Genomic DNA, 25,040 nt, shown 5'->3' with positions numbered 1-25,040 from the left:
ATATTTCAATACCATATGTGTATACATACACATAATGTACTCATAAAACCTAAATAATAAGAAAAAAACTTACTAAAAGTTTAAACAAAATTATGGGAGAGGCCTTCTCTTAGATGAAACTCACATAGTAGTCTGCAAAAGACCAGATCAGATCAAACCAAAATGAAGTCACTCAAACTAAACATAGCATAATAAAAACTAAAACTTCAAAAAAAAAAAAAAAAGATATATACCAAAACAGACCAGGTGTTTTTTTCTCTCCTGAAAACAGGAGATTCCAACATAAACAGGACTCCTCTACTTCAACCTCTACAAAACAAACAAACAAAAACTGAAGCCTCTATACTCACATGTTCTACTATTTCCCAGTGATATTTGAGACCAACTAAACATACTTAAGACAATGACAGAGTCACTTCAATGCCTAAAGTTTTGGTCACTTCTCAATTTTGAGGGGACTAAAAGGGGAAAATTGTTAAATTAAGTTTAGCCTAAAGCTCCCTCCGTGTAAATTCCACCTGAAAGTTTCTGTATACATAGTGAACTGTATAGAGTTCTCAACAGAGTCTCACTCTGTTGCCCAGGCTGAAGTGCAGTGGCATGGTCTCGGCTCACTGCAACTTCCACCTCCTGGGTTCAACCAATTCTCCTGCCACAGCCTCCTGAGTAGCTGGGACTACAGGCGCCTGCCACCACGCCCAGCTAAATTTTTGTATTTTTAGTAGAGATGGAGTTTCACCACCCAGGATAGTCGTCTTATATTGATCACCGAGTTTCAGCCACAGTGGCCAAATGTTCAAACAAGGCAAATGCCAAGCTATAAGAATTTCAGCTGTTTCTGTATCACACTTCCTTCCATTTTTTTGTACATCGCTTTCCTTTTTCCGTCCATAAATCCTCTTCAACCATGCGGCAGTGACAATCTCTCTGAACCTATTCTGGTTCCGGGGGATGCCTGATTCATGAATCATTCTTTGCTCAATTAAATACTGTTAAATTTAATTTGTCTAAAGTTTTTCTTTTAACACCCTAAAAAATTTATTTCAAGAAAAAAAAATCTTACTTTTTCAATTCTTTGCGCTTTACAAGGACAGCAGTAACAAAGATAACTCAAAAGCTGGCTAGCCCCAAAATAAATCCTACCAGGCTTTGGAGTTGGTACTGTAGAAATGTTTCCAGTTAAGTGAGTTTTCTATTTAAATTTACCAATATTATTAATAGGCTAGCATTGAAATGAAGGTTTTTATTCTCTGAACACACGATTCACAGCTGGACATTAGATGGTGAAATATTAGGAGAAATAAAAATAAAGAAAGAAAGAACAATGAATTGGTTTTTTAACTCTTTGCACTTTTGAAAGTGCTTTCCCATATGTGATCATTGAGTTCTTTTCAGTCTCTTTATTTATCCCATTTCCAGACAGGGAAACTGAGGCTTAAAGACATTAAGAGATGTATCCACTGGCACCCTTAAATACTGCCTCAATATACTTCCATTTACTCACTGATAAAAGGAGGCAATAATAGTACCTATTTTATATGATTGTAGTGAGAATGAAATAAAACAAAAAATGCTAATTTTAATCTTCTGCCCTTCCTCAATCTTCTGCTTTTTCCACAGCCTAATCTACCTCTGGGTTAAAATATGACATCAAAAACACATAAGGCAGATGATACACATGAGGGGAAAAAAGCCAAAGCTATACCCTGTTACTTTAAAATGTACAAACTCAAGTTTAATGAGCGCTCACCACTAAGTACTGTTCGAGCACTTTATATGTATTAATTATTTCATCCTCACTACAACCATATATAGTAGGTACTATTATTACCCCCACTTTATAATAAGTAAATGGAAGTACTTTGAGATAGCTTAAATAGCTTGATAGTTGCTATCAGGCATTAACCTTAACAGGCAGGATTTTTGAAGCCTGCCTACAGTAACAGAGGTGTAGTGAAACAGTAAAATTTCTGAGCATCTCCAGATCTGTACTGTCCAATATGGTAACCCCTAGACACATAAAGCAATTGAACACATGAAATATGGCTAGTGTGGCTGAGGAAATGAATTTTCAATTTTTAAGTAATTTTAATTAATTTTAATTTAGATTTACAGTGAATATTTGATGAAACTACAGTTTTTAAGATACTAGCCATCAGTCAATGAAGGGCAGTGATTCTTCAGAGATGGGATACAAAAGAGATGAGCCCCTGTAATTACCATAGCTTACTGCTCTGAGGGAGTTTCCAGGCTGTAGCACAGGAAGGCAGAACTCAGGCAATCTCCTTGAGTTGGAGGGAAAGCTGAGAGTCAGGTCTCCCAATGGAGTTTGCACTGCTGAATTTCACAACTGTCTGGGACCAATGACTCCTTTCTTCTTTCCATTTCCTCCCTTTGGAACAGAAATATCTATAACCAGTATCCTATGCCTGTCCCACCATTGTATTTTGGAAGCAGATAACCTGTTTTCTAGTTTCACAGGACCACAATAGAGAGAATTCTTTTCCAAAAAAATGGATTAGACCCACTGTCTCACCCATATTTTATTTAGATTACTTAGATAATGAGATGTAGAATTTTTCAGCTAAGATTAGGGGAGATTTCAATCTTTGAGTTGTTGCTATCATGGATTAAGACTTTTTGAGATACTGGGATGGGGTGAATGTATTTTGCACGTGGGACAGACACGAATCTTTGGGATCTAGAGGGCAGACTTCTTGGTAGACAAAATAGTGGCTCCCCAAAAATGTCCAGGTGCTAATTGACAGAATCTATGAATATGTCACCTTAAATGACAGAAGGGATTTGCAGATGTGATTAAGTTACTGGTCTTGAGATGAGAGGGATTATCCTGATTTTTCTAGGTGAGCCCAATACAATCACAGGAGATATAAGAGAAAGACCTTTTCAGTTAAAGTTCCATAAAGATGTTACTCTTCCCACCAAAGCAGCTGAAAATTTCTCAGTTATTGTAGCTTGGCAGACATCCCAGAGACAGTTGCCAAAACAGAGAATACACAGATTAGAGAGTAGAGTACCTACCCAGGGGACCTATACTTGTGGAATGAATGAATAGTAGTAACTAAAGCAAGCAGTTAAACTTTTTATAAGGTACAGAGTACAGAAGAAATTTTAATTCCATTCAAAATGTTTATTAATCACCTACTATGTTTCATGCACAATAGTTGGCCCTGAGGATCTAGGAGTATCTAGTTCAGCAGGACTCCTGCCCTCTTGAAGCTTACAGACCAGGGAGGTTTTCATAGCAACTTTGTTGACAAAGTGTCAGGAGCCTGGTTCAGATCAAGAAAGGTATGGACTCTCAACAGTGACTGAGCAGATCTTGCACAATGCAAAAAGAAAGTGATTCAGTCTAGTCTTTTAACCATACCCAGCTTATATACTTCACCAATTCATTAGTAAGGAGTAAGCGAAAATTAGTATGTCCACAGTCTTGCTATATATCATTACATAATGTCTGTAGATTTCCTATATATCATTAACAAGTCTTAAGTTATCTGCACAGTAAATATGTAAATCTCATTCCATAATGTTGGTTGAGTCATGCTAAAATAATCTTTTTGTTATCATCATAAAAGGCTGTGTTAAAAATAACCTGCCAGATATTTTCATAGAGATATAGCCAGGCTACCGTACTACGGTATCTGATCAGTTCATTTCCCTGTTTAAAACTTTACAAAGACCCCACTTCTTTGAGAGCAAAGTACAAAGCCATTGCCTGACCTTGTACTTAAAACAGGTAACTTAAAACGAATTACAAAAATATTTTGATAGGCATCCCATCTACTGAAATGGACACCAGCCATAAATCATCAGTACACCCAAACCCACACATTGCAGAATATCAGCTCTTCCAACAGTGTCCCATGTAACCTAGCCCCATCTACCCCTCCAGATATTCACCACCCTTCAGCCATGTGAAAGTCTTTTTGTTGGTTTTTGTCTTACCTTTATACATGCCATTTCCTCTGCTCAGAATGCTCTGAGACACCCCACCCCTTCCTCTACCAGGCTTTCTATCCATTTAAGTATCTGTTGACATATCACTTTGCTACAATTTAAATATTTGTGTCCCTCCAAAATTCATATTAAAACTTAATCCCGAGTGCATTAGTATTAAGAGGTAGGGACTTTAGGCAGTGATTAAATCATGAGGTCTTTGCCCTCATAAATGGATTAGTGTCTTTAGAAAGGAAACCAGCTAGTTCTTCTGCCTTTCTATCCCTTCCACCATATGGGGACACAGCATTCCACAGGACACAGTAACAAGGCATCATCTTGGAGGCAGATACAACCAGCCCCGACTAGGTACCAAATTTGCTGATGCCTTGTTCTTGGACTTCACAGGCTCCAAAATTGCGAGAAGCACCATGCTTCTAAGAACCACATCATATTCTCTCTATAAATGCTTGCTGAATGATTTAATGATTTGTAGTCAAGCTTATAATGGGCAGAACTGAGCAAGCTCTACCCCAAAGAGAATGCAGCCATAAGTTTTCCTCCATCCTTATGGCCTATCCCCTAGATGAAAGATGTAAATAAAGGTATAGGTATAAGTACAGGCAAAGATATAGATAACAGCTAGAGAAATATCCTGTCACAATAATATGGCTTTCAAGTATTTTATAAATTCATTCCACTTTAAATCCTCACCAAAATCATCAAGTAAATATTTCATTGACAAACCAAATATTTCACCACCATGACCTCTAATGCCTCCCTCCTACCCTCAGAACAATACCCCCTGCATATCTAAACATTCAGGATAGCAACATAAAAGAAACAGCAAAGGCAATGTCCAGAAAAGCACACATCAGATGAGCACTTCCCCAGACAGACCCTCCTCCCCAGCCTCTGCCACCATGCAAGAAAGGAGGTGCCTTTACCTTGAAATAAAAATGCTTTGCTGGCATTGTGCATTCCAGACACCTGAGCAACTCCAAGGGTGGTGTTCACAAGGTCAAGCTCGGTGACGATATCCATCTGAAGGTCAGGGTCCATCCCAAAGCCCACCACTGGAAAGGAACAAAGAGTTGTTTGGGCTTAAAATGCAGACTGCTAGTAGCATTATGGAGCAGAGGTTACAGGGTCAGGGAGTGGCAGGGAATACAAGGAAGCCAGTGATGAGTGCTTGGAGTCTTTGTCTATGGAGAGAAAAGAAAAGCAAATCTTTGCTCTCTTACCCCGCTAATACCATAGTTTCTTTGTTCCTTCCCCCAACCCCACTCCCCATTACAGATTGATAATCTCTTATCCAAAACCCCTGGGGTTAAATATAGTTCAGAATTCAGACGGTGCCATATGTTAGAAAGGTAATATGGCCTATAGACTATATTCTAGGTAACATTTTTAGCAAAATCTAATTCATCACCTATAATCAAATACAGTATTCCTGAAGCAAAAAACATACTTCTCTAATTGGCATAAATAAAGATTATAAATAGGCTGATACCAGTTTAGATCAAGTCTTGCCATGAAATGAGTTCAATTCAGGATAGGTTTTGCTGTCAGGTAAGTTATAAAGAAACTGGGTTTCCAGGCTTTACAGAAGTGGTGACTGTGGATACAAGATTCTGGTCCTGATCCACCTGCCTCAGAGGCAGCTGCAGTAGCAAAATCTGACACCACCACCACCAGTAAACACCTCCACAAAGTGTTCCCTAATTAATCAGGCATGACCGCCTATGCTAAAGAGGAAGAAAATGGAAAGGAACCCTGTCGCTGCTGAAGAAGGGTGGCAGAGGGACTGGCCAGGAAGGAGAAGCCCTAGAATAATGGATATATATTTCCATCTAAGAGGATTCCTAGATGCCTCTCACCCAGGGGGTGCTCTGAGGAATGATTCATTCATGATTGCAAAGTGATTTCCAACTATAAGTATTAATAAGGCTAGTGAGCACTCTGAGGGACTGTGTTTAAGCCATTCATAAAGGCTGTGTCTATCTACACTTATCATCTCAATAGTGCAATTCTGACTGTGCTGTTGGAAATGTTCTAATCAGCGACAGCTGTCAACTCTCATCTAATGGTCATGCTGTCACTGAGGCAAGATTTGGAGAGCTTGCACCTACTGCGTGAATGTTCACTGGGACATCGTAAGCTATCACAACCTTGCCTGTCCTCCCACCTTAACCCTAGTCCTACAGCCTTGAAGAAGGAAATCTACACTTTCCTTACTCTTTTCCTGTTAGAAAACAGGACCTGGTAGGCTTCTGTCAACAGACAGTTGGTCAGGAAGGCCTCTTTGGAACTGAAACCTGTTATTACCAAGGCAGATAAAGTGTATGTAGCTGCCTTCTCAGTTTCTATCAGGCTTCCCTTTGTCCCCTGAACTGAAGATTTAAGTTTTCCTCTTCCAAATGTAGCCAGTTGTGAAACCAGTTTACCCAAAGACGTCTTCCTTCCATTCACTCTGCATTCATTCAAAATTTTTTCAACAGGTATTACTGAGTGCTTATACAGAGCACACACATTGCTAGGCACTGGCGATGTGCTCATGGAGCATCCCTGCAGGTTAGGTGGGGTAGGACAAGAAATAAACAAATGAATAAGATAATCTGAAATGGCAATGAATGCCATGAAGAAAATAAAATAGAGTAATGGGATAGAAAGCAACTTGGATGGGGCCCTACTTTAGAAAGGAGAGTTGAAAAAGGTTCTTTTGAGCGGAAACTTGAATGACTAGAAAAGGCAAGATGGGAGGAAGCTTTCTACTGTAGAGAAGGATACATGCAAACGGGGAACAAACTGGGAATGTCCCAAGGACAGAAAAAAGGCCAGCATGGCTGAAACTAAATGGGCCAGGGGTAGAGAAGCAGAAAATGAGGCCAACCAGGCATGGTGGCTCACACCTGTAATCTTAACACTTTGGGAGGCTGAGGCAGAACTGTTTGAACTCAGGAGTTTGAGACCAGCCTGGGGAACATAAGGAGACCATGTCTCTACAAAAAATAAAAATCAAAAAATTAGCCGGACATGGTGGCATATACCTATGGTCCCAGCTACTTAGGAGGATCACTTGCACCCACGAAGTAGATGCTGCAGCACCACTGCTCTCCAGCCTGGTGCCAGAATAAAACTCTGTGGAAAAGAAAGGGAAGGGAAGGGAAGGAAAGGGAAGGGGAAGGGGAAGGGGAAGGGGCCAAAGAGAAACAGAGAGAAGGGCCAGATCATGTAAGAACTGTTACCCACAACAAGGAGCTTGGATATTGTTCTGAGATATAATTGGAGGGTTTTGAGGTTTATGTTTAAAGGCGGAAATTAAATTTCAGAGGACCTCTAAGTTGGTGTTTCTCTGGCCAGGAATTTGGAAAGTGGTCCGGCGAATGTGCCCTTCACCAGATGCAAAAAGAAGGAAGCACCCCTGTTGCCCAAGTGCCTTTCACAGGCCTGGACAGATGGCAGAGAGGCTCTGAACTCAGGACCTGATTAATTATCTAATGAGTTGGTGCACAATCAATACTTTGTGTGCAATGACCTCAGAGTAATATGCACATCTGGGGATAGCATGAGATGACGGATGACATGCAAGCTAAGGAAACTTTCTAAAAAGAGAGTGGTTGACTGAATTATTGGCCTCAAATCTTTACCCCTCTCATATCCACAGCCTTTGTTGTATGTCTTTGCAGTTCCTTCCACTAGAATGGGAGTAAACCTGCCCATCTCTTGACTTTGAGGCCAGCCATGTAACTTGTTTCGGCCATTGGGATGTTACTGGCAATGCAAGAAGAGGCTTGAATATGCTTGTTTGCTGGGGTTGGTTTTCTTCTACTTCCACATCATGATGAGAAGAACATGGCCCTGATGGCCCACTGGTCCAAGGAGACCTAGACATGTGGAGGTGGCAGCCTACCTGAGTTTGAAACCAAGTCCAGCCAAATGCAGCCTAGATGAGCCAGCATCAAACACAACTTACAGATATGTAAACCAAAATCACATATTACAAACTCAGTGCTTCAAGCCACTGAGTTTTGGATTGTCTGTTACACGGAATTATTACGGCGATATTGACTGATACAGGGACTATAAGACCTTCTATGATAGCATCCTTAAGATGTTCAAATCTCCCAGACCAAGGGCCCTGCAATTAACTGGACAAACCTAAAAAGCATCCAAATAAACTCTGTAGAACTATCTGAACACCCTAATGGTGTCCTTGAATCCTCATCCCCCAAATGGGAACATAATTCCCTCAATCCAGAAAGTATTGTGGAAACAACACTAAACTGAGAGCCAGTTTCAGTACAGTCTCTTCCCTCTACTAACTCTGTGCCCTTAAATATATCATTCATATAACAGAGCCTCAGTTTCCTCATCCATAAAATAGGAATGTTAATACCTGCCTCCCTGAAGCAATTGCTGAAGCAGAGACTTCAGAACTCCAGTACTCCATATCGGCGCTAACACAGGTGTCTTCATACTTGGTGCTATAGAAAATTCCATGGTTTGGGTTACCATGTGTAAAAAGATACTGGTACCTCTTACAACAGACTCATGAGGTCTCAGGGGAAACTATATTCATACTTCAACAGCTCAATCTGGCACATAGGTGGTACCCAGCTGGGGGCTATTTAATTTGTCTTTAATAAGACCAGTTCTCCAGACCACTCCAGCTCCCTGGTCCTCAACTCTACCGGAATCATACAAAAGATACAGATGGCCCCCTTTCCTCCTAACCCTCTCCACGCCCAACTGACCTAGAAGGGCCTCTCACCCTAGGTTTGCTTGTAAAATCCATTTATGAAACCTATATTCACTCCCCAGCTCCCCGCCCACAATTCAGAAGTGAAGGAGCTTCTCTGGCTTTAAGTGTATTGCTTTTATTATGAAAACAGCTCATAAAAACAATACAACAAAAAAGAAATCAATTAGGCTTCTGGATACAGTTTTCTTATCTCTCTTTAATTGGTCCCCACCAGGATGAAAATGTCTCCTGCCCATAGCAGGATGTGTAAAGGATAGCACTTTGCACACTGCCTAGGGAATCAGAAAGCCTATTAATAAGGCAGTATTTACATGGGCTCTCCTCAACCTTATGTAGTGTGAGTGTTGTTGGTCTCATTAAAAAAAAACATTAATGTTTCTGCTTCTTGTCCAAGCATGGAGCTCCTGCCCTTTCCTAGGAAACTCTATTGAAGTTTTCTACTTTGGACATAATGGCTCTACAAATGGCTGAAATTGGGAATTACAATTAAGCAAGAGAAAAAGCTCCTGGAGAAGAAATATTTTTAAAATCTGGAAGGCAGCATGTCAGTGTCACAGAGGCACTTGAGGCCTGACTCTGAGATTCAGAACCTCCACTCTTAACAAAGATACCTGTTGCTGCTGCTAATGGCCGCTCCTCACCCCCACCCAGGGAATGCTCAGGCCCACAGCCCACTCAGTTCACCTTTGGGGTCCCAGACATAGGCTTCCAGGCAAATCCTCCTGGGTCTAGCTGACTTTAAATTTCCTCCCACTCCTTGTCCATGGTGGATGCTGTCTGTTTTCCTCTGGACCATGCAGACTAAAACAATGCTAGAATGATGCTCCAAGAGCTCATTTAACCACGGGATTTTACAACCACTTGACCAGATTTGGATCCCTGGGGACCTACAAAGGTCCTTAATACCCCAAAAGCAATTTTCTTGAAGAATATGCTCTACGCCTGTTCCAAGCTGGCCAATATTTTACATGATCCTTGGAGGCTGGGGGCTCATGTTCACAGCTCCATTATTCAATTCATAATTAATGATCCACCAGAGAGTTCCTTCAAAAAGAAAATCTCTTGGCTGGGTGCACTGGCTCACACCTGTAATCTCACACTTTGGGAGGCCAAGACGGACAGATCATCTGAGTTCAGGAGTTTGAGACCAGCCTGACCAACATGGAGAAACCCCATCTCCTCTAAAAATACAAAATTAGCTGGGCATTGCGGTTCATGCCTGAAATCCCACCTACTCGGGAGGCTGAGGCAGGAGAATCGCTTGAACCCAGGAGGCGGAGGTTGCAGTGAGCCGAGATTGTGCCACTGCACTCCAGCCTGGGGAACAGGAGCCAAACTCCTCAAAAAAAAAAAAAAAGAAAAGAAAAGAAAGAAAGAAACTAAATCTCTCCTTTCCAGCAGGTGGCAGCAAAAAAAACATTCACTTGGTCAGCAGGGGCTTTGTACTCCCTTTACTCTCTACCCTGGTGACCAGAACAAACCAGAAAACAATGGGGGAATAATTACTGAATTTTCAATTATTCACACTGCCAAAGCATTGGAGAAAACTCATAGAGAGAGTGTGTTATTACTTCGGTTATTGTAGCCTTTTAAATTTTCATTACTGGTGATGTACCTGAAAAATCTCTGAATTATTTCTCAACCAGAAATAAAAACTGGAGAACATCACCTCCCGTCTTGACTCCGCTTTGCACTCTTAAAACAAGTTATCTGAACGAGGCAGATTTAAGCAACTCCTTATGACCCCTATCATTAGATCTTTTCATATGCAACTGTTTCTGCAAGGCAGTCTTGCTTTAATTAAAATGTGCCTGATATTATCTACTCAGTTCCATTAAAAGGCGGTGATACCTGAGCAGCGCACTAAGTGAACCACATGTTTATTTCATCTAGGACTGTTAACAGCCTAGACAACAATTGTCCCTCTTGACAAACTTTACATGCAGCTGTGTGGATCCTGATAAACTAATCACAAGTTAGCCTTTGTTACCTAAGAAGAGGGTGGATGGATGAGATGGAAATGGTGACACCTGGACAAAATCAAAGGGGCTGCCCCTAGAAAGCTACTGCTTATACCGTCTCCAGTTACAAGATATTTTAAGTGTACAAATTGAGAGGTAATCCCCACACCCCCCGTCTCTCTGATTCTTCTGATAATGTGTGTAGAAGAAATATGTGGCCTCTAGTGTTCAAGTAGTGCCAAGTGGCATTGAAAACCCAAGCTCCCTAGGCAACAGCCACAACCAATGTGCCAGATCTTTCCATGCTTCCCTGCCTTTGCTCAACCTGCTCCCTCTTCCTAGAATGCCTTCCCACTTTATCCACCTGGAAAACTCCCTACAAAGCCTTGAAGGCACAACTCTCAAATCCATGACCACCACTCCTCCCCAGAATTAATTCAAACTGTCCCTCCTCCATATTTCCTTAATACAAACTTATACTCCTACCTCTCCATTACCCCTCATCCATCTGTAAAATTAAAATGCCCGCCAGTTTCTACCTAGATTCCCAGCTACGCTGTAAGTTCCTAGAAGTCAAAGACTAAGTCATTTCCTCTTTGCCTAAGAAATCCTGGCACCCAGCAAGACACTGTTTGTTGAATGAATAAAAACATGAATGAATTTTCCCCTACAACCAAATTTTTACAAGATTTAAAGGGGACTGGTAGTGAAAAGAGGGGAAATATCTTGTTCTTAAAGATCCCCTCCACAAGCAATGAACCGTGAAAAATGTTCCATTCCGTGATAAGGGTACTTTAGCGACTTTTTAAAGGAGTCACGAGAACAAAGAATTTAGGCATATTCCTAAATGCACTTAGGGATGTGAACTGACTAACGGGTTGCCCCCTCCCTATCTAGTTTCGCCCTGCCTGCGGTTCCTCTTTAAGATGTCCACGAGCACCAGACCCCCGTACTCAGGGCCGGTAGCCCACGCTCTGCACTAACTAGCCTTGCCTGTCCTGATCTTCCTGGGATTCGCGCAATCCTTCAGCATGTTCTGGTTTTAAAAGATTAACCCGTCCTGATGGGCCTGAACTCAAGAAGCAACTATTCTAAGCTAGACTGAGCCTTGGCGTCTCCGCAGCCTGTGAAGCTCAGATAGAGGTAAGGAACGAAATGGGAGGTTTCTTTTGTCCCTGGAGAAATCCATATTCAACGTTCTTAAGCAGACGGAAGCCGCTGCCTGCTCAGTCCTGGGGAAGTGGGAAGGGCCCTTTCAGCTCCTAGGACGCTATGTCTTCCAGCGGGCTAACTGCCAAAGAGGGGCGCTTGGGCGCCAGCGGAGGGAACTTTTGGGCCAACCAAGGGCAGACGCCCCTCCTCAGCCCTCTCCGCTCTTTGGCCTAGAGAGAAAGCCACGCCTCGAGAGAAGGAAATAGGGGTGGCAAAGGGGGGAGAATAAAGAGAGAATGACCACACAGATTCTAGGGTGCGAAGTCGGCAGCGCGTACGGAGGATGGCCGGGTAGGACTGCAAACAGCCGACACTCCCCCCAAATGACAGGCCCTATTTTTGCTAATTTCCTACTACATCGCACCCCACCTCACCTCACCCCACCCCAGTCTCCCCGCGTCTACTACTAGCTCTTCGAAGAAAGCGGCTGGAAGCCTGTCTCCGAACCCCAGGAGACTTCTGGGCAACGGAGCTGGTGGAAGCAGAAGGAGGAAGACGCGCTGAGAGTCCTCACAACTGCGTCTCCGGAGGCAGAACCAAGTGGGGACTTCAGATAATCACGCCTCATCCTTGTTCCCCCTCCCCACCCCAACCCTGCGATTATAGCAAGAGAAAACTGGTTTGAGCTTGAGAGAATTTCCCCAGATTGTCTCCACTGCTCCATTTCCCCCAAATAACTGTTCTCCCAGCTCCTGCGAGCCAGGAGGATCGGAGAAGAATACTCCTGGAGTTCTCGGGGGTAGTCAGGAAGGGACAGGCGGAGGTCGCCGGATCCCAGGGTTCTCCCGCAGCTCTCTCCCCTCGCCGCGTCGCGCCCTCCCGGCCCGGGCCGCGCCCGCCAGCCGGAAGCGCTCCCTCTGCGGGCGCGACTCCCGCAGCTACCCCTTCCCAGCCTGGCCGGGGGCGGCGAGAGCAGTTTCCACAGCGCCTTTCAAGTTTGGGGACCTGGGGTTCGCAGGCCCGCCCTGCTGCGGGTTTCGACTCCCTGGGACCGGAAAGCTGGTTACTAGCTGCAAGAGGGTGCGCCCGCTCGGCCGCGCCCCTCACTCCAGCGTCCCCGAGGCCGCGTCCCCCGAGAAGGGGCACTCAGCGGGGACACCTTCAAGCCCGTGAGTCCCGCTTCTCACCCTGTCACTCCGAGCAGGGCAAAGAGACCCCAGGAAGGTGTCCACGCTACTGCCGTTCCCCAGACCAGCGCAGAGCTCGGCTCCAGGTCTCCCCACGCCGCTGTGCGCTCCGGGAGAAGCGGCGGGGCTCCCCCTTTTCCCGGATCCCTCTCACCGCCCCAGTACTGCTTACCTGTCCGGGCCGTGCACACACAGAACCACACAACTAAAATCACATCCATCGGCATCGCTCCCGAGGATCCCCGCCTAGCAGGGCGCACCGAAGCTAGGTGGAAACAAACGAGCCTGGATCCTGAGGCGCGCCGGGCTCGGAGCCGCCAAACTTGCTAGCGGGCGGCGGGGGAGGTGGCTACGCAGCGCCGGGTGCTGCGCTCCGGGACGCGCCCGCGAAGGCAGCCCGGCCGCCCCGCCCCCAGCCCGCCCCCCAACCGCGGGCGGCGGCCGCGAGGGGCTTGGAGCCCGGCCCCCGCTGCGGCTGTGTTCGCCTGAGAGCCGGGGCGGGAGCGCGGGCTTGGGTACTCTGGCTGCTTGCGCTCCGCACTGGGGGCCGGTTCAGTTCGCCTCCTTCGCCCGCGGAACTGCGAGGATTTGGACTGCAGGCGCGGCAGCCGCTACCAACCGTGGCACCGAAGTCGGAGTCCCGGGACCTGCGGCCGAAAGGAGGGAGCGCGAGGCGCACGGCGCCCCCCACGGCTTCACGCGCTCCGGCCCCGCCGAGCCGCCGTCGCCGCGGTTGCGGTCTCCGCTTCCGCACCGCGGTGGGGGCTGCCGAAGTTGTCACAGTTCATCCCCGCAGAGTGTAAAAGCCGCCGAGCCCTTGCGGGTGGGTAATTTTCCTCAGGGGAACCCAGACGGAGGCGGCGCCACCGAGCGCGCACGGCCCCCCTCGGAAAACAATTACTCGGGATTCGCTCTGTCGGCTGGGTGGGGAGGGACCTGAGGGGGATGATGGCTGAATTCCCGCTCACCACCTGTACCTTCTGTCTCCGCTCTCCTGGTGAACCCCTATGACTAAGTACCCTATTTGGGGGTGCAGGAAGAGGGTGCTGAAGTGGGGGTGCAGAAAAGGGGTTCTTTAGGCAGAGCGAGCTGTGGTTGGGGTTTGGGAAGCCTATTTGCAAACCTCATTCTGCAGGGCAGATGCTGCCACATAGGGGTAATTCCTAACCATCTTTTTATTTTTTCTTGCTTGATTTTCTTAATGGTATTATCAAAAGCCCACTCATCTTTCATAGTCACATTTTGGTCTCATTTGCAATTTCTCCGGGACCTCCACCTTCTTTTCCCTCCCCCACCACCACACCATTCTCTGGAGAGAAAAGCTGGGCTTTGTTTCTACTTGTGGGCAGGAAGAGAATGCGTCCTCTCCCCTCTAAGCGACCGTTTCAGGGCCTGACCTTCCCTATGAGGATCCCCCAGGTTTGAGACTTCTGTCCCACTTCCTATTTGTCCCAGTAACATCTAGGAATGTTATTTTTAACTGGATATGTAAAGTCATTAAATCTGAAATGACAGCCTCTGATTTATGCCAAACATAATTTAAAGCCCCACATAATTTAAAGTTACCCAGCTTGCTCAGTCTTCCCAGTCTCTCTGAACGCCTGCCTGCCCCACCTCACCACCACTATCCCTTTGGTATTCACAACAGGGATCGCAGAGGAGTCCGAGGAAACCTCAGAAAAGCCCTCCCTCATTTCCTGGAGACCGATTCCAACGTTTCAGAATCCTCTTCACTAATAAAAATGTGCCTTTCTCACTTCTTGCACCCACTTTCACTTCGTATATCCTTAACCCCTACACAACTTTGACCCCAGTACTCCAGGGAAGTTCACAAAATTAGCAACGCAGCTTATAAAGAGAGAAGGTTTCGCTAACATGCTCTTGTGGTCTCTGCCCTATTTTTCTGGATATTTCTGTGTGCAAGCCACTGTCCCACTTGGCTCTTTATGTTGTGGTCCTTTGGCAGATGAAAAAGTGAACAAGCAGGTAAATTCCAACTCAAGAAGTCTGCCGTGCAATCCAGAAGCTGAGCTGAATGATTAAGAGGTAAACTTATGTCAGCTGACTCCAACTCAGATTCAACTAAGGCCCGAAGGAAATCTGTTTGCTTGACTCTTTATTTTCGTTAATGGAGTCCACATGTTTTTTCTTCCACCTGGAGCGTGTTGCATTTAAAGCTAACATTAAAATGACACATCTTGAAGAAAATAGGATTTCCCAAGACTTTTTGGCTTTTGTGGACAAGGACACCATATTTCATGTTGTAAGGAGCCATTTCCTGTCTCTCCTTTGCATTCTTTAAGTACACCTTAGCAGGAACAGCCTTTAGTGCTTTGGACTGTTGTTTCCAAGGCCCTTTTATTGATTTCAGAAAGCCCAGAATCCTTAAAAGTACAGTGACCCCAGCAAGGGGAAAAGGTGGTATGGGTAAGATCTTTAGAGCTCTCTATCTTTAAAGTCTTTGTGTAATTAATTAGCTGGTCCTTTGGGATAGGACTTTTAGCTTGTTCCATTAAAAAATAAGGCAAGACATATATTCTGTCATAGCTTTGCAGCATAACATCCATTAACAGTAACAAGAGTTCATCTCAACAAGGTCATGAAGCTTTCCTAGATAGCTAAGCACTGCAATCTCCTCCTATAAGTACAATCCTTAAGTGAGGGATTTTGAGTGTGTAGGCCTGTTAATCTAAGGTTACCTTCATAGAATGGGCCCACCAAGTTTCTGTAGTGACAATGAAGGTACACACAGCTATGTATATACTTGATGGTGGGATGTTACAGTGAGACCTGTGCTCAGTGGAAGCCCCATTGAAACATCTTACCTGATACCAAATTCCACGTCCTCCCTCTCCTTCAGTATGGCCTCTTCTTCCTGACCTCTAAGTATTGGAGAGCCCCAGGACTCACTCCTCAGCCCTTCCCTTCCAGCCACACTCCTTCCTCCCTCCCTGTTAAGCTCATCCCACCTCATGGATTTAAATAATATCTATACATGGATGACTCTCAAATATGCATCTCTATCCCCAGCCTCTATTTTGAACCCCAGGCTTACATATCTACCTGCCTATTAGACATCTTGACTATAATATGGTCACATCATCAAAACTAAAAACATTTGTACTTCAAAGGACACCATCAATGAAGTAAAAAGACAATGCGTGAAATGAAAAAGTATTTTTGTAAGACATCTGATTGGAACTTGTATCTACTAAAAAACTATTACAGCTAAATAATACAAGACAATAAAAGGCCCAGTAAATGGGCAAAGGATCTGAATAGATATTACCCCAAGGTATATATACAAGTGGCCAATAAACACGAGAAAATGTTCAACATCATTAGCCATCTGGAAAATGTAAAACTACAGTGAGATACCACTTCACACCCACTAGGATGGCTAGAATAAAATAGATAATAAATGTTGGTGAGGATATGGAGAAATTGGAACTCTCACATACTGCTAGTTAGACTGTAAAATGTCCTTTAAAGAGTTAAACGTAGAGTTGCTGTATGATACAGCAATTCTATCCCTAGATATTCACAGAAGGTAAATGAAAACATATGTCTATACACTAATTTGTACATAAATGTTTAGAGCATTATTCAAAATAGCCAAAAAGTAGAAACCAAATGTCCATTGACAAATAAGTGGATAAATAAAATGTGGTATGCCTATATAATGGAACATTATTTAGCAATAAAAAGAAATGAAGCATTCACATACTACAACATTGACAAACCTTGAAAATATCATGCTAAATGAAAGAAGTCTGTCACAAAGGACCATATATTATACAATTTCATTTCTATGAAAAGTTAGGAATAGGCAAATCTGTAGAGACAAAACATCTGATTAGTGGTTGTTTAGGGCTTGGGGTTAGGGAGGGAGTATTGGGGGTAATGGCTAAAAATGCAGGGGCTATTTTTGGGGTAATGTAAAGGCTCTAAATTTGATTGTGGTGATGGATGTAAAACTCTCACAGATATTCACAATGTAGTAAAAACCATTGAATTGTATACTTTAAATGGGTGGATTGTATGGCATGTGAATTATATCACAAAGCTTTTTAAAAAAATATTTTAATGATCCTGACAAATTGCTATATGGCCAAATGAGGACTTTTGAAATTTCCCTTCTCTTAAATTTCTCACTGCTGACTTCCAAGGACATGACATGAGCCTTCACCAGGTGCTCCAACTAAATAACTCAGGGTCATCCTTGACTTGCCCTGTGCCCCCACACACAAAGCATCAAGCCCTGTCAGTATACGTTAAAGAAATAATCCCAAATCAAATTTCCCTTCTCACCAGGTCTCCTTCTCCCACCTTCCTCCAACCCATCGTTATCTCTTCCATAAGCTACAGCTGTAGTCTCAGTGCTGCTCTCTGCCTCTGTTCTTTGCCTGTGTGATTCAGTCACCCCTGCCTTCAGTAGTCATAGTCTGTGTTGTGTAATATGTATCAGATCACACTTTCTTGCTTAAAATTCCTCTTGGAGTTTTCCATCATATTTTAGAAAAATCCAAATATCTTATATCATCCCTGCTTCTCTTCACAGGTCCTTCTCTCCCCTTTCTGCCCCTCACTCACTCCAGGTGGGCTTTTTTGTTCCGTAAACATTCCAAGTTCATACCATTCTCATGGTCTATGCACTTGCTGTCCCCTCTATCTGGAAGGTTAACTTTGAACATGACTCAAATCTAGTCTCACATGTCAGCCCTTTGAGGAGACCTTGCCTAAAAAATCTGCTTCTCACTTTACTCCCAACATTCTCTGCCTTCTTACCATGCTTTATTTTTTAGAGTGCTCATTATTTTCTAAAATAATATGATTTATATGTTTTAGATATTTTTAGAATGCTTGTATGCTTGTGTGAAATATGATTTATGTTATCATATTGTCTAAAATAACGTGATTTATATACTTACTCGTTCTCTGTCTCCTCCAATATAATGCAAGCTTCTTAAGAATAGGAATTTTGTCTTTCTTGTTCACCAATGTATTTTTCCACCTAGAAGAGTGCCTGGCACATTTTAGGAGCTCATTAAATGTCACTGAATGAATGAATCAATGGATGTTCTGCCAGGAAGCAGCATGGACAATGAACACTTCTCCTTGGCTTTCACCATGGCACCAGTCAGAAGACCTTGTCTCTCTGTCCCCCGTAGTTTCTCCGTTGATGACTCTATGTGGGGCAGCAGATCCCATAGAGGAAGAGTAGGAAGGACTCCTTTTGAAATGTGCAAACTAAAAGCAGTTCCAAGCACGAGAAACCATCTATTGTATTTATTGCCTTACAAATTCCTCTCCTGAAGCCACTCTTCTTTGTCCACACAGTCTATCTTCACAACTACCTTCACATTGTGGACACTTAACAAGTTTCCTTGTAAAACAAGAGAAAATGAGAAAGTAGCCCTGGTATAGACTGGGTTGTATACCTTCCCTCTGACCCCCAAAAATCAGTTGAAGTCATAACCCCTGGTACCTGTGAATGTGAGCTTATTTGGAAATTGGGTTTTCGCAGATGTAATAAGTTAAGATGAGGTCATTAGTATAGGCCCTAATTGCAGTATGACTGATAAAAGAAGAGAAAAATACCATGGGAAGACATAGACACAGGGAGAATGCCATGTGACCATGGATGAAGAGATTAAAGTGTTATATCTGTGCTATGGTTTGATTATTTGTCCCCTCCAAAAATCATGTTGAAATTTAACCCCCAAGTGGCCACATTGAAAGAAACTCTAAGAGGTGATCAGATGAGGGCAGAAATTTATAGATTAATGGGCTAATGGATTAATGGATTATCATGGGAGGGGAACTGGTGGCTTTATAAGAAGAGGAAGAAAGACCTGATTGAACACGTTAGCATGCTCTGGCCCCTCACCATGACGTCCTATGCTACTCTATTCTACAGTGTCCTCACTAGCAAGAAGGTTCTCACTAGATGCAGACCCTTGACCTGGGACCTTTCAATCTCCATTACGGTAAGAAATCGAATTTTTTTCTTTAAAAATTACCCAGTTTCTGGTATTCTGTTAAAAGTAACAGAAAATGAAGACAAGCTGCAAGCCATAGGGTATCTTCTAGAGGCCGGAAGAGGTGAGGAAGGATTATGCCCTAAAGACTTGAGAGAGAGCACAGTCCTGTCGACCCTTGATTTCAGATTTCTAATCTCCAGAACTGTGAGAAATTACATTTCTCTTGTCTTACGTCTTTCAGTTGTAGTGCTTTGTTCTGGCAGCCATAGGAAACTAACACAAGTGCCAGTTTGCTGGCAGAGTTGAGGAATGCGCAAAAGCACCCAAGTTTCCTTCACAAACCTAACAGTTCCAGTGCTCTCTGCAACTGTGCAAGCCTGACTTGGGTGGATATTTTCATTTCCCGAAATGCACGTGCATTTATAAAAAGAGGCTGAATGAATGTATTTATTTATGAACCTCTGTTTCTATGTGGATATATAAACTCTGTATGAAAACTTTGTTCTCTAATTACCACAGTCTGCTTCAATGACATCCAAATTAGAGGGATCTATATTTTGCTAAATTAACTAGTGTCCTTTTGTCTCATAGCTTCAAACACATTTTAGAACAAAGCTGGGTATAGATCTGTAGGAGAATAGGTAGAAAAACATACAGACATATGGATAAAGACATCTCATAATTCTTTGGATGAAACCATTCTAATCCATAAATATCAATAATTTGGATGAGTTTCAAGTTTCTGATGACAAGAACCAAGGTGTGCACATATCTAGGTTTTATTAAATGTTAAATAATCACATGTCCATTCCAACAGACCATTAAAAATTGGGCACACTATCTTCAAAGAGGCCTCATCCTCACCCTGGCCAGAATAGTATTGGCTACATTTCTTAAGTGTAACTGTGAGTGGTTACTGCTCGAAGTACTGTCCAAGGATTGACTCATTTATTCCTAAAAAACAACCAAATTAGGTAGGTAGCATTATTATACCCATCTTAGGAATGTGGAAGGTGAGCCATTGACCAAGTAAGTGGCTGAGACCCAAGTCCAGGCTGTATGAACTTTACTGTTTCTCCTGGGATGAAGCCTGTGAAGTCAGTTTCATAACAGCCCAATTCCCTGCCTGAGTTCTGAACCAGTTGAGAAACAAGATAACAGTTAGCAGGAGGCTAAAGCATCACTTTTATTAATGTGGAGACAGTACTGGAAGAGCGTAGCCTATGTGGAAGCCAAAACAGACTGGCTAACTGCCCTGCCTCCAGGCTAGACCTTGCCACAGCCATCTGCTGTCACTGATCTGGATGAAAAGAGAAAGCTAAAGAGATCTCATTGAGAAATGAGGACCAATGGCTGTGGCTGGCACCTTCCTCCACAAGGGATGGCAGAATAGGGAGTGGGATAAAAGGCCAAGAGTGTTCATTTTATTTCCTATATCAATAAAGATTCTATCTGGCTTCATATAACAGGGAAACTCCCAAACAATAGTAACTTAAATAACTTAGGTGTTTGATACTCTCTTCAGTAAAAGAATTCTAGAGTTGAAGAGTCTACCATCCCTAGAATGTAGTCCTTGTCCTCATGGTTCATTATAGCTACTGGTACTCCAGCCATTATACCCACATTCCAGACAGCAAAATTTGGAAAAGAATGAAGAGAAGAGCATGCCTAGGAGTCCCATGTATTATTTCTATATATATTTGGGCAGAACCTAGTCAAAGGGCCACTCCATATGTATCTGTTAGCTGTTGCTGCATAACAAACAACTACAAAATTTCAGTGTCATACAACACTAAACACTTATCTGCAGGTTGGCTAGGGTTCAGTTCATCCATGCTGGTCTCAGACAGACAGTCCTGCTTCAGGTTACGTGGTTGGGCTGATTCCATTTCTCACTGCAGGTCTGTGTTTCATTTGAGTGACTGTCCCATGTGCCTTTCATGTTCTTTGGGTTGATGGGCTAGCCAGATCTGTTCTTCATGGCCCAAAGAGACACCAAAGAGCAGATACAAATAGGTGAGGCCTCTTAAGGTCTAGACTCAAAACTGGCACACTGCCATGTCTGTTCACATGCAATTAGCCAAAGCACAGATGAATTACCAAGCCCCAAATCAAGGGCGAGACATATAGTCCACCCACGATGAGGACATAACAAGAGTGTGTGGTTCACGGGTGGTAGGGGCAGAGAGGTGTAAATAAGTGAAGCCAGGTCAATCTGCCATACTTGGCTGCAAGGGAACCAGGAAATGTCATGCTTTGGCTGGGTGGCAACAAGCCTGGGTAAAGTCAGAGGTATTACTAAAAAAGGGAAAAACAGAAATTCAAAGGCAGTTACCAGTTTCTCCCCCACACTCCCTCACGTTGTACCAACTTCATAAAATATCAGTACTGGCCTAGTGCAAGTTCCCTGTCATTTTTGTCCTCACCTCAAGCCTGTGTATAGAAATAAGAAGCACTCACAAGAAGGCAAACAAAAAAGGAGGTTCACAGTGAGACTGTCATGGGCCTGTGCTTAACAGCAATCTCCACTTTTGAGTAGGTGAGACAGAGGGATTTTTTTTAAATATGGTTTATCTCAAAGCCCTAAGCTCAGAAAGATCAAATTCATACAACCTTAGCAGGTAAGACCCAAACCTCTCTCTGTGCACCTCTCCTGAACACCAGCAGTGAGTGCCACGTGATGGAGATGACCGGAAGCCTGGAGGCCAATAGTGCAAGTGAATATGTTGCATAATCACAGAATGCCTCTGCCTCTGGTTCCTGATTGAAATGAGAAGGCAAGAGAAATCAAGTTATGGAATAAAAATACCTGGGCTATCCTGAGTCCCCTGAGCCCATGTCCAAGACCCCCACATTCCCCAGCATTTCCCGTGGACTCCCAGACTTTGCCATGATCCAGCGACTCACATGACAAATACTGGGAGAAGAGTCACCAGGCTGGCGCTCCGGTCTCACTGCTGTAACTGTTCCTATTGGTTGCTGTCATCTCCAAGCCGATTGCTCAAATTTTTAAACATAAAGTTTAATGGTGCCAGTCATAGAAGTCAGAAAGGAGATGCTCTTCCAAAAGATCCTGAAATGTGTGGCCTAGTATCCTGAAATTCACTCCAGAAATTTCAGGATTTTAGAAAGCTGATTTCTTACCTACTCCAGTCCATCCTCAACACTGCAACTGGGTTAATTTTCCAGACATACAGATCTGACTCTAACAGTAAATATCCAACACTTAGGTGGGGTGTTACTGATTTTTTCTTTTCTTTTTTTTTTTTTTAAATCAACTCCCAAGTGCTTGGAAGGATGTTACTGTTTATAAAACAATTTTAGCTACAATTTTAACTTAATTCTCATAGCAGCTATGTGAGATGGGTATAATTATTCCAATTTTACAAATAAGAGTATTGAGATTGCATTATTAAGGTAAAAAGCTGGCACTTGAACACAGGGCAATGCTCTGTCTCTGGACAATGGCTGCCTCTGCTAGAAGATCTCTCTCCACTATTCAGTAAACTTTGATGACTCCCTGTGGCCTGTCAGGTAATTGTCTGAACTCTTTATGTTGGCATGGAAGGTAGTTGACTAACTATCAGCATATACTACACTTTCCAAACTTGTCCACCATTCACTCTTGCCTCTTATTCCCATGCTGTCATTCACTTGTATTCATTCATCTGGAAACTCTAATACCCTCCTGATGGTCAAAATTCTCCACCATGTACCAATGCCCTATTTCATGAAGTGCTGCCCAACCTCTTAACGAGAGAAATTTCTTCCTCTTCTCCTCCTCAGCATGTTCTTGTCCTAAAGCCTTTTGTGGCACTTGGTACTCTCTACGGTGTTATGGCAATGTGCATCTGTGTCTTAAATCCCTACTTGTTGTAAGTAACCTGGAGGAGGAGACCTAGTCTTACATTTTCCTTGCACATTTTAACACTGAGCTCTGTTCCTTGTGTAGAACTAATATTCAATACTTGCTTATTCAATTTTTTTAAATGTATTTATTAAGTAGTTCCTATGTGCCACAAACTCTCAGGTACTACACACATAAATAAGACATTGAGTATAGTGTGAAGATAAAGAAGTGAATAATAACGAAAATGTGATTCTCTTTCAATGTTGATCCATACTATATTTCAGCCATTGTTTTATCTTAATCCTACAAGTATCTGTGGGCAGAAGTGTCCTGGAAAAGAATGAGGATGAGTTAAATCATCTGCAATATCAAAACAATCATAAGGTGGCTCACGCCTGTAATCCCAGCACTTTAGGAGGCCAAGGTAGGAGGATTGCTTCAGGCCAGGCATTTGAGACCAGTCTGGGCAATATACTGAGACCCCCATCTCTACAAAAAATAAAAAATTAACTCTTAAGTTTCCCCTATTCTTCCTTATCCCCACTTAAGGAAAAAAATATTTAGAAAGGTTATAAAAACATAACAGCATTTCTATTTGAAATTCCATTGTACTTGGGATCTGCTTTGAAATACCCTAGGCAAACAGAGTTTCAGGGTGGGGAGAGGGATCATGAAATAAACTTGGACATGAGTTGGTAATTGTTGAAAGTGTGTGATGTGGACATGGGAGTTTTTCTGTTCTCTCCAATTTTATGTGTACCTGAAATTTTTCAAGATAAAAAGTTAAAAGCATAAACACACATACACACACACGCACATAATGATCAAAAGAATCTCAGGAAGGAGATAGAAGATGATGAATCAGCACCAACCTCTGCAGAGTGCACTTCTTGCCCTTTCAGGAGCACCGTTGCTGGGAAGATAAGACATTACACTGAGTTTCATGTTCACCGCGCTTGTACCTGACAAAGTACAGTTTTAAGGCCAGTCCTGAATGTATTATATAGAGCTCTTATTACCATAGACTTTTCCCAGCCTGGAGCTTGACTGCAGGCTGCACACCTGTGCTCTTGGCATCTGGATTTCAGCATCAGCTTGTAAGGGCATTTCTTTCCCAGTGAGGCTAGCCTAGATCATCTCTGCAGCCTTCCAACACTGAAGCTGAAGATGGAGGCAGAGCATGAGTATGTTGTGCTCATTTGAGGATAACACAGTCAAGCCTCTGGGCTGACCTGATTAGACAGCAGAGAACATGACACCAGACCCTAGGGCCCCGTCTCTGAATAGGGAACATGAGTTCTCCACCCACTCAGAAGGCAAGAAATGACATTTATTTGTTTTTTAGAAATAGATTTTCCTGGCCGGGCACGGTGGCTCAAGCCTGTAATCCGAGCACTTTGGGAGGCCGAGGCGGGTGGATCACGAGGTCAAGAGATCGAGACCATCCTGGTCAACATGGTGAAACCCCATCTCTACTAAAAATACAAAAAATTAGCTGGGCATGGTGGCGCATGCCTGTAATCCCAGTTACTCAGGAGGCTGAGGCAGGAGAATTGCCTGAACCCAGGAGGCGGAGGTTGCAGTGAGCCGAGATCGCGCCATTGCACTCCAGCCTGGGTAACAAGAGCAAAACTCCATCTCAAAAAAAAAAAAAAGAAAAAAAAAAAAGAAATAGATTTTCCTTCTAGTATAATTTGAGTTCCTTAAGATTTGGACTCTTTTATTCCGTTTTGTCTAGGGCCTACCACAATGCAGGAACTACATAAAATGTTTCCTAATTTGATATATAGTTGAAGACTGACAAAATGATCATTAAAACGTACATAATGTTTTAACTTGTCCAGTCTCTCTGTTCAGATCTCAGATCTACTCAGATCTCTCTCTCTTTTTCTTCTTTTTCTTTCTCCTACTCCATTCTCTCTCTCCCCACCATGAGAGTGATTAATAATTCAGCAAACAATTGTGTATTCTGATGGTTAAAAATATAATAATTGATATTTGTTTCTGCAGCAGCACAATATCTCGTTTTCCCAGGAGGGCAGTTTTCCATGGCTGTTCCAGCTTTTGCACAACAAAATAGATCAATCTTGGGGATACCTAAAGGCTGTTTATTAGGAAAGAAGGATGATGGGTAATGGCTTTGAACAGACACAATACTATAATCATTATGTTTTAAACACT

General features: G+C 43.2%; 1 protein-coding gene across 3 annotated transcripts in view; it reads right to left on the bottom strand.

The window, feature by feature from the left end:
• NELL1 (neural EGFL like 1) overlaps positions 1-13,855 on the bottom strand; it is an 880,670-nt gene extending 866,815 nt beyond the window's left edge. For 2 of the 3 annotated variants that reach the window (XM_003919918.4, XM_003919919.4), the window contains exons 1-2: positions 13,198-13,854; positions 4,908-5,036 (exon numbers count right to left, since the gene is read on the bottom strand). In XM_003919918.4, coding sequence (XP_003919967.1) covers positions 4,908-5,036; positions 13,198-13,252 — 184 coding nt within the window. In that variant the 5' untranslated portion in view covers positions 13,253-13,854. Of the gene's footprint in view, positions 1-4,907; positions 5,037-8,363; positions 8,448-13,197 lie in introns of all 3 variants that reach the window. The other variant, XM_074401240.1, reaches the window with a different exon arrangement.
• Positions 13,856-25,040: the final 11,185 nt, after the last annotated feature.

This window comes from Saimiri boliviensis, chromosome 6 (assembly GCF_048565385.1).
Source record: "Saimiri boliviensis isolate mSaiBol1 chromosome 6, mSaiBol1.pri, whole genome shotgun sequence".
Taxonomy (NCBI): Eukaryota; Metazoa; Chordata; class Mammalia; order Primates; family Cebidae; genus Saimiri; species Saimiri boliviensis.
Note: the sequence above shows the minus strand (reverse complement) of the source record. Positions and strands in the feature narration are given on the sequence as shown.